The sequence below is a fragment of the Anarhichas minor genome, unplaced genomic scaffold (genome assembly GCF_050575085.1).
Source record: "Anarhichas minor isolate MPS153535 unplaced genomic scaffold, ASM5057508v1 ptg000011l, whole genome shotgun sequence".
Taxonomy (NCBI): domain Eukaryota; kingdom Metazoa; phylum Chordata; class Actinopteri; order Perciformes; family Anarhichadidae; genus Anarhichas; species Anarhichas minor.
In genome coordinates, this window is record NW_027466457.1 from 6,843,625 (window position 1) to 6,857,053 (window position 13,429).

At 43.5% G+C, this 13,429-nt stretch overlaps 1 protein-coding gene across 3 annotated transcripts in view; it reads right to left on the reverse strand.

Annotated features, from left to right (window-relative positions):
* The window catches only part of tln2b (talin 2b), a 45,613-nt gene that overhangs the window by 15,275 nt on the left and 16,909 nt on the right, over nucleotides 1-13,429 (reverse strand). The window contains exons 19-43 of one of the 3 annotated variants that reach the window (XM_076089117.1): nucleotides 13,217-13,383; nucleotides 12,407-12,535; nucleotides 11,327-11,440; nucleotides 11,068-11,181; nucleotides 10,809-10,943; nucleotides 10,365-10,493; nucleotides 10,155-10,257; nucleotides 8,975-9,183; nucleotides 8,450-8,569; nucleotides 8,080-8,277; nucleotides 7,450-7,589; nucleotides 6,846-6,939; nucleotides 6,309-6,398; nucleotides 6,081-6,203; nucleotides 5,312-5,455; nucleotides 4,952-5,113; nucleotides 4,660-4,800; nucleotides 3,770-3,951; nucleotides 3,390-3,522; nucleotides 3,173-3,274; nucleotides 2,847-3,017; nucleotides 2,756-2,758; nucleotides 2,283-2,429; nucleotides 643-744; nucleotides 376-507 (exon numbers count right to left, since the gene is read on the reverse strand). In XM_076089117.1, coding sequence (XP_075945232.1) covers nucleotides 376-507; nucleotides 643-744; nucleotides 2,283-2,429; nucleotides 2,756-2,758; nucleotides 2,847-3,017; nucleotides 3,173-3,274; nucleotides 3,390-3,522; nucleotides 3,770-3,951; nucleotides 4,660-4,800; nucleotides 4,952-5,113; nucleotides 5,312-5,455; nucleotides 6,081-6,203; nucleotides 6,309-6,398; nucleotides 6,846-6,939; nucleotides 7,450-7,589; nucleotides 8,080-8,277; nucleotides 8,450-8,569; nucleotides 8,975-9,183; nucleotides 10,155-10,257; nucleotides 10,365-10,493; nucleotides 10,809-10,943; nucleotides 11,068-11,181; nucleotides 11,327-11,440; nucleotides 12,407-12,535; nucleotides 13,217-13,383 — 3,284 coding nt within the window. The remainder of the gene's footprint in view (nucleotides 1-375; nucleotides 508-642; nucleotides 745-2,282; nucleotides 2,430-2,755; nucleotides 2,759-2,846; nucleotides 3,018-3,172; nucleotides 3,275-3,389; nucleotides 3,523-3,769; nucleotides 3,952-4,659; nucleotides 4,801-4,951; nucleotides 5,114-5,311; nucleotides 5,456-6,080; nucleotides 6,204-6,308; nucleotides 6,399-6,845; nucleotides 6,940-7,449; nucleotides 7,590-8,079; nucleotides 8,278-8,449; nucleotides 8,570-8,974; nucleotides 9,184-10,154; nucleotides 10,258-10,364; nucleotides 10,494-10,808; nucleotides 10,944-11,067; nucleotides 11,182-11,326; nucleotides 11,441-12,406; nucleotides 12,536-13,216; nucleotides 13,384-13,429) is intronic. The other 2 variants (XM_076089115.1, XM_076089116.1) reach the window with 2 other exon arrangements.

The window sequence follows — 13,429 nt, forward strand, 5'->3', positions numbered from 1 at the left end:
TATTGATAAGAGCTATGTGCGTATTAGCGAAATGTTTCCACACATTTTTGTGCTCTTGACTACACAGAAAAGCTTTAAGAAAATACTATGTGGGTGCTGAGAGCAATGGGGGCAGGATGGGTATATTTCAGTTTTATCTCACAAAGTCGGGAGCAGCCTTGAGGAAGGGGCGTCATTTCAAAGAACAGCACACATCTGCTCTGGTCAGTGTGTGAGGAATACATCTGAAAGCATGTTTTGGTGTAAAATGCAGACCTGCAGTAAGCTGATATTTCAGTCTGACATTTCAGGTGCTGAATTGCAAAAAGATTTACGGCTTGATGTGTTAAATCTTATGTATGTATTTTTCCCCACGTACTCCGTAGGACAGAGAGCGTGGCTTCTCACCTCCTCTGGCTCTGCAGTGGCTGCAGCAAGGCGTCCTTGGTGTGCTAGCTGTCCATAGTCCACTGTCACCTGAGAGGCAAGGCCGCCAAGCTCTTCAGGACAGGTTATTGACTTAGTCATCTGGCGACAGACAGGACATGCATCATCAGCAGAGGCAGATTAATGTTTCTGTGGCCCTACTGACACATATTGTCATTTTAGATCGGAAACATGATGGAAAACACACACACACAGAGTCAGGCATGAATATCTTACCATCTCCTGCGCGGTGATAGCGATGGCTTTGGAGAACTTCACCATGGTGGTCTGGTAGTCCACAAAGGAGCCCTCAGGTTCAGGAGGTGTTCCTTCATCCAGCTGTGAAGAGCAGCCCTTTAGTACTTATCTATCTATAGTACATAGCACATAGCTATCCTATGTGTTTTTACACTACGCACCCCAATTTACTGTAGGTAAGACTTTTGATTTAGTTTGGTACCACTTTACAATAAAGCATACTGTAAAGGGTTGTGAGGTTTTAATTGATTATTCTGTTAATTGTTCATAATTAGCCTGGTCTTAAAGCTTCTGTAAGAAGCTGTGAATTCCTGTATGATATTATTCTGTATTCTGTATTAGTGTTATCTTTTGGTTCCAGGTTATCAGCGTATAATGAAGTGAAGGATCGTATTGGTTGTTCAGCTGCCAATGCAGATTGACTTGTTTTTTTTCCTGCAGGTATTACGAATGGATCCGTTGCATTTACTCATTTTTGGAAGATGGCTAAAGACCAAACTACAGCCCAAACATTAAACCTGAAGGGACAATATATGCTCAAATATTAGCTATTGTAAAGATATCTATCTATTGTACGTGTTGGCTCATACGTAGCAAGAAATTGCAGTACAGAAACGATCAAGATATGATTTATTAGCCGTGTCTCCATTATGCAGTTTTTCAACCAGAGAGCAATTATATTTTTCACCTAAAAAATGGCTCAGAACATATCTTGGTCATAATTCTTAAATAAATCCTTTTGCATGTGTATGTTTTGTGCTTATGTTAAAAAATGAATACTTGATACATTATAGTTATCAGATTTCTGAACTCTCAAATACCAATATTGGTATCAAAATCCAGTATCGGTCAGGCTATAGACCAAACATATAAAGTTTAGCATATTTATGACGGCAAACTTGATGGATATTAATGAAAGGATTTTCTCACATTAGAATACACTATCATCTGCAGCTGAAAATATGAATACGTTATAAATAAATTGACCATGACACCATGTAGCCTTATTCTAGAAGGTACATTATTGTCGGGGATAGTCCAAACTGAGGGTGATTAGTTTAAAGGTCGCTACAAACCCACCTTCTTTTTATAGGTCGATATGTTAATTGATGTATAATTTCTTAACAATTAAAAAGCCATTAGTGAGAACATAGCAACCTTTTTTACGTTAGCATTCTTGTAAAATGGTTCCACTTTATATATGCTAATGGTGTTTTAATGATGTTTGCTCTGTTATGTTTAAGCTGAGGGTAAAATAAAAAAAATAAAAAGAAAGGAATAAAAATAAAAATGAAGGATAAGATCTGAGACAAGTGAGAGTATGAGCAGATCATCGTCAATTATTAACTGTGACATGTCCCCCAGCAGGATGAGTGACAGCTAACATCACCAGTGGGCTGTGGATTTAAAACTTGTCATCTCCTGGACTAATGAGAGCCACTGACGAGGACACACTCGCTGTGGAATTATTCTATCAGGGAAGGCTCATTTTGCCTTCAGACAAATGAGATGGGGAACAAGTGTCAACCTGCAATCCATTTAAAACCACCTGAGCAGACTTCTCATGAGATGTTTTGACACAAACATGCATTTTCCAACAAAACAGAATCACTACTCACCCTGCCCATGGCCTCAGCGATGGACTCCACCATGCCCCCGACCATGCCCCCTTCACTGGCTGCCTCGTTCATAGTCACCATGATGTCGTCCACGGCCTCCTTCATCAGCTGGGCTGCCTCGGAGATGGCATCGTGAGTGTGGGACGCCTGGGGACACAGTCAGCTAATTAACGTTTCTGTGACACTCTCTTGGTTTAGCCAGAAGGAAATTTATCAGCTTGACAAAATAGCTCCAGAGTGTCCCTACAGCTGGTGAGTACGCAGTGTTTCACGAGAGGACACCTTCAACAGGCTGGACTCTTGCTGCTGTAAAGACTTGTACTATTCTATTTTCTAATAATTCAAACTTCGAGTTCAAAATGTAATAAAGTTCACACGCTATACACCGGTAATACTTGAGGCAGAAGTTTTTCATGATTCCCTTAAAAAAAGATAAACCCTGGAAAAAAACATGGCTACATTACTGTCTTGACCTGCTGATATGTAGCTTCATATCTCAGGTCACCCTTGAAATAGTGATCATGGTAGGCTAAACCCACTGCAGCTTTATGAACTGCTTCGTACCTTTGGGTTTCCCCCGCCTTCCTTGGCAGCATAGAGCATCTGCAGGGCAGACTCAGACAGGGTCTTGCTCTGGTCTAAGATGGTCATCTGCTGCTGGTGGTCGAGCAGCTTAGAGGCCAGGCCCACCGATGCCACGATGAGTGGATCGAAGTACCTTGCCAGCTGGGTCACCTGTGAGAACGAGTGATGTAGAGTGATGAAGAGAGATGAAGAGAGATGAAGAGAGATGTCTGAGGAAGGGTTGGATCACAAGATAGAAAACAGACAGATTGTGTTTTTCTTTCTAAATCTAGAGGGGATGAAGGGATATACGGTCAGACCAGCACCTTGTGTCCGAGTTGGGCAGCTTCGCCTCGGGCCGTTGTGGAGACGGGATCAATCAGATGCCCAATCTCCTGCACAGAGGACGTTAGCTGCTCCTGAAGTGCCTGGTGAGTTACAACACGGCAGAGAATTACGGTATAAGTCACACCAGAATGACTACAGATCCCATTAGGTTCTTTCTCTCGGACAAGCTAGAGCTGATGGGGTACTTGAACTCACTTCCATGGAGATATCATCTCTGCAGGGCAAGGTCTGCCCAACTGCAGCTAGGGAAGCATGCTCAATGTCCCGGATACACTTATTGATGTTATCAATGGAGTAATCGCACTCCCTCTGTCCTGGTGCCTTGTCCCTATCATCAGAAATGTTGAAAAATACATTCATTATTGTGCAATAAATATAGAATACAATTAAAAGGATAGATAATGGGGGAAAAATCCAAATTGAATTTATTGCTTAGCTGGGCAGATATCACAGGATAAGCCCTCTGGCTTCAGAAACATTTCTTTCCCCCTCTAACTGTGAGCTAACCATTACAAACTTTGACTCAGGATGATCCTGCAGGGACAGATGTGGCATTAGGTGGGATTAATACTAACCTGATGGAGGTGATGAGACTCTTGATGGAGTCAGAGACTGTTCTGGAGTGGCCGGCCAGTATGGACCATGTGGGAGGATCTTTGGGGTTGAGGACCAGCGAGCGGGCCGTTTCTAAAAGGTAAGTGGAGCTATCGAGCATGGAGCGGGCTGAACGCACAATAGGCTCCTGAGCTGCTGAGCCCTGTGGAAATGAAAAGATTAGGGCATGCGAAACAACAGCCCAGGTAGCAGCTCAACAGCAAAGTGCTAGACACATTGGTATGACAGAGTTGTTAATATTCCTTGACTACCTTGAAGAGATCAAAGGTGCAATCAAAGAGAGGGATGAGATTAGAAAGACAGCTTTACACAGATGCAGGGAGAAACACCTTCAGTCTTTATGATCCGAGCCAAAGCCTCCCTCGACAATTAGATTAACAAGCTGAAGATTAGAGCAGCTGTGCTGAGAAAGAGTGCCGTTAGACACTGCCCTCCAACAGATTACAGCCATAAAGCTTTTAGAGGACTGTGCGAGAACTGCTACGCTCAGATTGAAAAAGAAAAATCCATCTTTTCCACTCTTTTCTTGACGTTAAATGAAAAGGTAAAATTGGACCTCAATCCAATTCCCCCGATGTTCGCTGTACAAACGTTTCTGTGTTGGCTCATATAAAAGTGTCTGTTGGAAGGGGATTGAGTGCAGAAGTCACAAACTTATTCAGGAAATCTCTCTAAGAGAAGCTTCAAGAGCCTCGGATGTGTAGGAAAACATGACTAATAGGATGTTTCTGAACATCTGATGAAAGATTGCCATTCATTCATTCCAGCTAAATAATGAGGAACTGTGGAAAGAGTAAGAAAGAACGATCTAAATGAGGCGTTACAAACAAACATGAAAATGGATGAATACCTCATTGCTGATTTGCGCTGGGATGCTCGCAAACTCAGGGTTGTTGGCAAAGGTCGACAGGTTTTCTACAGCCTCAAGGAGCGGGTTCGTAGCAACACGGCATCTGTTTCTGTTGTCTTCTGAAAAATCCCCATCTGAGGCCTGAAACAAGACAACGCCATATGAATATTTGCCCCATTTCCGTCGTATTTTTGTAAGCGGCTGAATTATACACACATTCACAGCTTCTCACGGGACGAAAAGATTCTGTAACAAATTTACACTCAACGTTTTGATCGGTTGGGGAGTTGACCTTGATGGTTTTGACAAGGTTGGCTGTGGTGTTGGCCACCTCTTTGGCTGACTGGACAAACTGTCTCCTCGCCACAGGGTTGGAGGTTTTAGAAGAAGCCAGGCGGCAGGCGTTACAGAGGGCTGAGGTGTGCTTGGCTACAATTGTTGCTGCAGACAAAATCTGACAAACAAAGAAACGTCAACAAATAGGAAGCAGAGTTGTATGCATTGAGGCTTTCCGGTGAGGTGTGGAGAGTGAATAATGTACGACATTCAGGCGAGCCATTTAATCACAGTCACTAAAGATCTACATAGTGCGGCCCCCATATGGCAGGGAATGGCCTTGTAATGTTTTCAAGCCCCACATGGACCTTCTTACCTGTGAAGGACTACTAGCTGGGTCTACTAAGTTCTGACAAGCCATCTGTATTGCCTGGTGGGCCTTTGCAAACTGGATGGGATCCACCAGCCCCTCGTGGCCTGACTGACTATTGGGATCAGACACACCTACAAGATAAGAGGCCTACAGGGCAGGAAAGAAAAACAGAGTTATGTTAATGAATCAGTTTGTCACTAGACAGGTTCTTTATTGTCCTCCATGACTCCACTTGTTGTCACAGACAAGCTAACACCCCCCCACACACAGTCAACATTGTATGACATACATGCACAAGCAGATGAATATATGAATAGATCCCTACATAGATTTATGTTGTATACATTGTGCATACGCTTTGTTCAGGGGGAACAAAAGATCTGTCAGAGGGTGCCCTTTTCCAGACTCGGCAACTGAATGTTGCACGGAAGTGAGGACGTTATTTTACAGCGTTAGTAGTGAGAGTCTGTAAAACCTCTAATGAAACTGGCTCACTTGGTCACGCCAAGTGTCCTGCTCAGGTCTAAATGCCATTTATGAAGGGATTCCACCCGGTCAAGATGTTTGCATTTCTTTTTATGTATTGTTTAGAAGGCTGTATCACCCTATTTTTTAAGGTTCAACAATTTGCTTTCCTAATTGAAATGTAACATGATTCATTTCAACCATACATTTAAAAAAACAACAACAAAGTCAGTAAAAAAAAGAGCTGAGACGAAAGCAGAAGCCTGCTAACTCAGAGTGAGTAGTTAGTGCCAAGCGTTGATCTCACCTGTCCTGCAGCCTCCGTAAGCCCACACAGAGCTTTGGACGCCACACCCACGCTCTCCCCGAATGCCACCACATCACCTGTCTTACAGTGCTGTGAAATACCTGCCATTGACTCTCCGAGGACCTGGGGCATGCAGAAATGGAGAAAACCAGTACAAATTAGATCCTCAACTGATCAACGAAGTAAAATATCTCCGACAGTTGAAGTATATAGTTTAAAAGCCTGTACCTTTGAATTTTCCATGACGCTCTCGATGCAGTCAAAGTAGGAGAGTTCGTTGACAGGCTCGTTGGGATTATCTAGGAGACCTCTGACAGCCTGTGCACAGACAGAGATGATAGGAACCGAAACTACACTGGACACACCACATCACTGCTATGATATTACACTTATATCAACCACTTAGTTAAGAGAAGGGAAACACTATAAATGCAAATCAAACTGATGGAAACATACCGCCTTGATAAATGATGATAATCAAGCTTTTAAAATGCACAGCCTTATTGACATTTTCAGTTACTTGAGTATAAGTGAATGTGGGCTTCAGCATGCAAAAATACTCTGGTTCAACCAGTGTCACTAATGCACTTACTACATTCATGATTTTAATGTCAAGGTAATGGCTCTATGAGAGTAATGATAATAGATGGAAGTAAAGGGTGAAAAATGCATTTAGTTTCCCCGATTAAAAACATACAGGCAACAAAAAAACGGCCTGCTAGAAGGAAAGTCTGTGTGTGGTACAGTGTATGTGAGGACGGCTACCTCCAACTCCCTCAAGGCGTTGTCACACTCCTTTTGTCCTGCTGCTTGCTGGGTACAGAGCGTAATCAGCTGGTTAATGCTCTCTGTCACTGCCCTGAAACACACAGGCAGCCACACAGGCTTTTTAGCTCTCACATGTGTCCTCCACATGCACGCACAGTCTGGCTTCGCTCACACATGATGCTTTAAGCTCTTCTACTCAAGCATGGCACTGCTGGCCTCTCACTGCGATAGGCTAACACAGGAGGGCCGAGATTGTCTTGAGTTTGTGTTCAGCTTTGCTGAGCACAGACAGGCGCTAGCCAAGGCTTCCATCTTCCTAATTAGACAGAGAGAAGTCAGTCAGGCCCAAAGCCCTACGGGACCAGCTGTTGGCTTCTCACTACATACTTCCTCTAGCACTGCCTAACAGAGACAGCTTGGGAGTGGCATACAGCAGGTAGAATTTTTTTTGTTGTTATAAAATCAGAATTTTTCATAAATTGATGAAAGCTAAAATCTGAACTGGGATTCATATTTTGGACAAAATGGCTCAGTTTACTAGCAAACACTGAGAAAAGAGAATGTGTGATACATATCAGGTGCTATCGGCATCTTATCGCACCTTGCTGCCACAGCTAGAAGATTCTTAGCGTTGGCTGCACCTGGATCCACTGACAGAGACTTGGCAGCCAGCAGCAGCTTACTGGACGCCATGGAGATGTTCTTCAGATTACCAATGACTTGGAACTGGTCGTCCTTGCTCTGCACAAGCAAGGACAAAGAAATATACAGGTGATTTTTAAGATGGATTTTGAGTATTTTCTGTATCGCAACAGCTGTCAAAAGATAAAGAATTGTAAAGAATGTATTTAAGACTCTATACCATCTCTATCCTCTTTACTCACTCAGCAGGCAGCTGAGCCTGATTAAAGCTGGGTGTCATGCTACATCAACTCCAATCCCAGACGATCTCTCCAAATTAATGAGCAAAATAACCAGAACAAGAACATCACAAGATCTCATTACATCTGACTATGAATTAGACGAACAGGTCTAATGAAGAAATGACTTAAACAGCTTAGGAAATAAAGTGTAACAAAGCTTGGCCACTTGGCATTTAAATTTGTTTTGCGTTTGTCCATCAGGGTTTGAGCGCTCCTCTCCGTGTGTAAAGTACTGCTGACATTGGATCACAATTGAACTGTTTCAATAGAGTGTGGGGGGGTGGGGGGGGGGGTGGTATGAAACCTACATGCGTGTGTCCTGCCATCTCGATGCCAACATCCAGGAACTCATCAAAGTCTTGGCTGAACTTCCCTGAGGCCGCAGCCAGCTGGCTGCTCGTTCCACGAGAGGAGTGGACGACCTCGCCTGCAGAGTGGTTGAGTTCAGCTGCTGTGTGGTTCAGATCACTCTGGGCCTCCTGGAATGTCTTACTGCAGGGAGGGAGCTTCAAAGACAAGACACACATCAATTAGGGAACACTGCAGAAGTCAAAGTCAGATGGAAAAAACCTGTTCAGTTATGGGGTGGTATGTTATTCACTTTATTTTGTTTAGTACGGATGTTTTTGTGTAAGTGCAAATACACTAAATGTCAAGAAAAGTTGAGATGGGACTCACAATGTCCACCAGCAGTTTCTTGCTGGCTTCACCGATGCTTCTGAGGGCCATGTCAACATCCTTCTGGCCTGGCAGGCAATTCACACAATTATTCAGGGAGTGTGACACTGCTTTGGCCACCTGAAACACAGCACAGCGCTCTGTCAATGGACTGCCATTAGTCATTCTAACAATGTGACACACAATACAAAGTCCCAGAGAAAAGCTATAGGGGAAAAAACATCTTAAATGTAAATTGGGCTCACAGCAGCGCACAGTAATAATCCTTGTCACTAATTTATGCTGCTGCTGTCACAGCTATAAGCCAAACAATATGTTTATCCCCCGAAGGGCTGCAGGAGAATGATCAGTCTTACTCTGGCACTCCTGAGAGAGGAATACCAGGCAGGAGAGAAAATAGCAACGCTTAGAGGGGATGATTGCTATGGAAAGAAGACATTTTTATAAATCAGCGGTGGAGAGAGAGAGAGAGGAACAATGTGATCGCTACATGAATATCATCCATATTACTGGGAGCTATGCTACCTGTGCCAGTCTCTGCTGACTCTCAGCGTCTCCTGGATGAACCAGGGCCTGATGGGATTCGTGGATCAGCATGGCCGAGCCCTCCATGACACACTGGGCTGAGTCGAGCATCGCAGCTGCTGCCTGAGGCTCCTTGGTACTGGCTGCCACACCTCTGGCTGCTTGAGCCAATGTCCTTAAAGCCTGTGCAGTTTCTCTGGCAGCCACACCTGCGAACAAACACATTGTGTCATTTTGATCATAAGGAACCAAGATGGATGAAATATCAGGAAGCAAACCAAATCAGTGTAATAACAGTATCTGTAAATACAAGATAGTGAACATACAGTCTGACTCCATCATAATATTCATGTAACAAAGGTGTAATATTCAATAGATATGAAGGAAATGAAATGTAGTGAGAGTAAGTAACCATGTTTCTGAACAAATTGAAACTGACGTTTTACTAAACATTAATTTCCATCTCATTAGTTTTACTTTGCAGCAGTGCTGTTTAAGCAATACAAACTGAGCGGTATGTGCATTTCCTGTCTATACTATAATTGTAATTGCATTGCGCAAATCAGCTGGCAGGGGCTAGCTGTAGCACACTGAGAACAAACTGTGACGCTGAAAGGCCCTCATTGTTTAAATAAATGAGTTAATATAATAAATATGGCTCCACATGGGAGGTGCCCTTAACTTATTATAAACAGAGCCGAGAAGAAAAGCAGTAAATTGCATCAAATTGCATTAACCAGCCAAGTGGAGCCATTTGCTGATGGAATGTTAACTCTCGTGAAAATAAGATTAATGAGTAGTGAGCAGCACCGTGGGCCACAGCATGAAGTGCTAGGGGGAGCGTTCATTGTTCGAAATTCTTTTCTCTATCTGTCTTCATCTCTCCTCCCCCGAGATCCTCAATTGGGCCAGAACTGACGGCAAAACAGCCGAGCCATGCTGGATTCATAGGGCTCAGTTTAAGGCAATAGTGATGGTACAAATAAAGGAGTCATAATTTGCCCTGCCTGCTTCATCCTCACACTCCCACATGGCACAATTTAGAGAAAACGTTTTTGTTATTAAAATGTACAGTCAGCAATCCACATATATGTATTATATCTGTCCATTCTGGCAATGTAACTACTCTAGACAGCTCCTGAGACCTGCTTTCTGTGTTCGTACAGTGCAGTTATTTTACCTGTATAATGTTCATTTCCCTGTGCAGCACATGTCAGCAACTGGGCCATGGAGGAGCCCACAGCCTTAGACGTACTTCCTAAATCCTGAGCACATTTCTCCAGCTGTGAGAGCAAAAGAAAAGACAAATAAACCATTTGATTTATAGTTGCGATCTCCTCATTGTGTCAATTAAACTTTAAAGCAGATGTTTCTACTGTTATGTACCGACCGACTCGCCAGGAAGAGGTTTGAGTTGGCCATCGATGACGGACATCTTCGCGTCCTGAAGCTCACTCTTCAGTGTCTGTACAGTTTTGAGGGCTGAATCGATCTCCAGTGGACCACAGGCGTCATGGGCCTTTAAACGACACACACACACACACACACACACACACACACACACACACACACACACACACACACACACACACACACACACACACACACACACACACACACACACACACACACACACACACACACACACACACACACACACACACACCCATTATGCAGTGCAGACAGGATGCCAGCCTATATGCTGTGCTTGGTATCTCTAAATGAGATCAAAGAACGGGGCTTACCTAAGTGCAGCCTTACAACAAACAACGGATAGCAACACATTTCCTACACCAGTGAGATGACTCCTGCTTTCTCTAACAGTGTGAGATACCTTCAGGGTTGCCGTCCTGAGCTCGGCAAGGCAGGTAGCCAAGTTTTTGGCACATTGTCCCAGTTGCATAGCAGCAGCCTGATCGGCCACCGTGGGAACTGCTGACTTTGCAGACGTCACCATCTTACTGCCGGGCTGAGCCACGGCGACAGAAAAACAACAACAACTCTTCATAAGCACTAAAGAAGCAGTTTTTGTATGCGTATCTGATGACAGAGAGTTTCAGAGTAGCTGACTGTGTCATGGTGAAAGGCCTCACCTGTAAGAAGGTCTGGCTGGCCATGATGAGGGATAGCTGGGCACCAAGCTCCTCAGGCTGAGCCTGGCTGCTCCTCATTCCCTGCACCAACTGGGGAATGCTATCTGCTACTCCCTGCATTAAAACACACAAATAATGTATGCTTCATATCCACATCATCATGATTGAAAGAGCTGCATATAATAAATATTATAAGGCTGTTTTATTCATTGATTTCACTTTTTTTGAAAACATCAGAAACAAGAGTACATGATCATACCTTGCAGCTGTGTACTAGCTGTTGATGCGAGACGGTATTTTTGTTGGAAGCAGCAGCATTTTGGGCAGCGGCAATGGTCTGAGTAGCTGCGGCCGCTGCCTGCTTAGCGGCTATCTGTTCAAAAGATACAAATGGAAATCATGAGAGTACCAATTACTTTTGCTCTGTGCAGTACTATTAGAGAGAAATGGGTGGGATTGCAGTGCTCAATCTGTATTTCATGGGACGTTCAGCTCTTCTTTCCCCTTGCAATGCTTCCAACACTAAAGCACTGACAACACATTGCTTAGCTCACATTAATTCATAGACACAAGACTAGCTTTGAAGTGATGACAAGATTGAAAGCAGGGGGAGAAGACATTCCTTGTTGAGTCGATGAGGAGGCAAGGATGATAAAAGAGAGCCAGAACACGTGATACCGTTATACTGACAGAAAAAAAAACAAGACTGAACCGCATGTAGAACTGACATGCTAGGTAGGAGCAGCATTTTCTACCGAAAGCATGTGCACATCTGCACAGCAGCTGGATGACAGTCTGTCAGGAGACAACAGGTAAGTTTAATGGGGTCTTAAGGGGTGACTGATAATTGTTACATGCACACTTGCAGATTACTGACACTTTAGTCTTCAATGGCTCACACATTTGCTCGATTGAGGCGACCATTAGCACCATTACTGTGACCATCTGATGCAAGGAGGCAGACCGAGATACGTATATGTCTGATAGCAGCGCTGGGTAATGCATAGTTTATGTGCCTAGGAAATTGAACATTGGGTGCTCTCGGGGGGGACATCACTAATGGGATTTATAACTCATTGCGACGGGAAAAGAGAAATAACGCAGACAAATGTACTAAATGGGCCACATTTGTACAGGGATTTCATTATCGGTATTGGCATATTTTTCCTTTAGCTTAATGTATAAACTCCATTTATTTCTAATATCTTTGTGCTGAAGAGATGAACAAAGGGGGGAAAGGAATATTTATATGAAATCTTTGTTGGTATGGAGAAGCAAGGAGCAGTGTTGTGTTTCAATCAAGGTCAAACAACACATAGATGAGAACACGTTGACTCACCTCCAGCCTGTTGACCAGTTTTTTCTTTATCGCGTTCTGAGCTGCAGCATTAGTGGCTACACGAAGCCCTTCAGCTGCCTCTCGAAGCCTCTGCTGCTGGTCCTCGTTCTCTGGGTAAGCAGCCGCCCCCTAAGAGCACATAAACACAATGCCACGTATGATACAGCATAACAATAACAATAATTATTCAGACCTCAGCAATGAAAGATGCAAATAGGCGTTTAGCTCCGTCTGCTTCTGGCAGTTTCCAAGGAAACCGTCAGTGCCTGATTGCCACTTCCTCTTCGATGATGGCAGTGATATAGTTATTAATGTGTCACAGATCAAAAACATCTAATGTGCCATAGGCAGCGTTTCGATTGTCTGGGTATTTCACACTGATAGCATCCTGCTCGACAGTGCCAGGGGCTTATTAAGAGCCACTGATACCGGACCCTTTTATTTTGAATGTGAAATGATGCTGGTAGCTAAAGTAGTGCATACAGTAATGCCACAATTTGTATTCTATCAAATGAAAGCAAGTTAGCCAAGTTCATCTTATCATGCATTCAGTATATGACATTAGACATGCAAGAACACCATGGCAGTGCTGATTAAAAAAAAGAGAAAAACAGAATAAAATGCACAATGTCAACAGTTACTGATCATACTGATGTAACAGGGTTAAACCAACTATCAACTCTTCTGTATTACATATAAAGCACTAATCAAACTAAAGAAAATATAATGTTATAGTGACAGAAAGCAGATACATTTGATTTTTAACTTGAGGTATTTAAGTAAACTACATTACTAGTTAAACACTGTTACCTTAGCTGCCTCCACCATCCGAGCTGTGGCATCAGCCAAAAGTTTGGCTGCAGCCAGCAGCTTCTTGGAGTTGTCAACATCAACTTCTGCCTCTGCATCAGATCTCATGGCATTGACCAAGTCAGAGGTGGCCTGGGCTAACACCCTAGCCTGACGCACCATCTCACCTGTTCACACATACAGTAAGTGAGTACATAAGGGCAGATACACCAC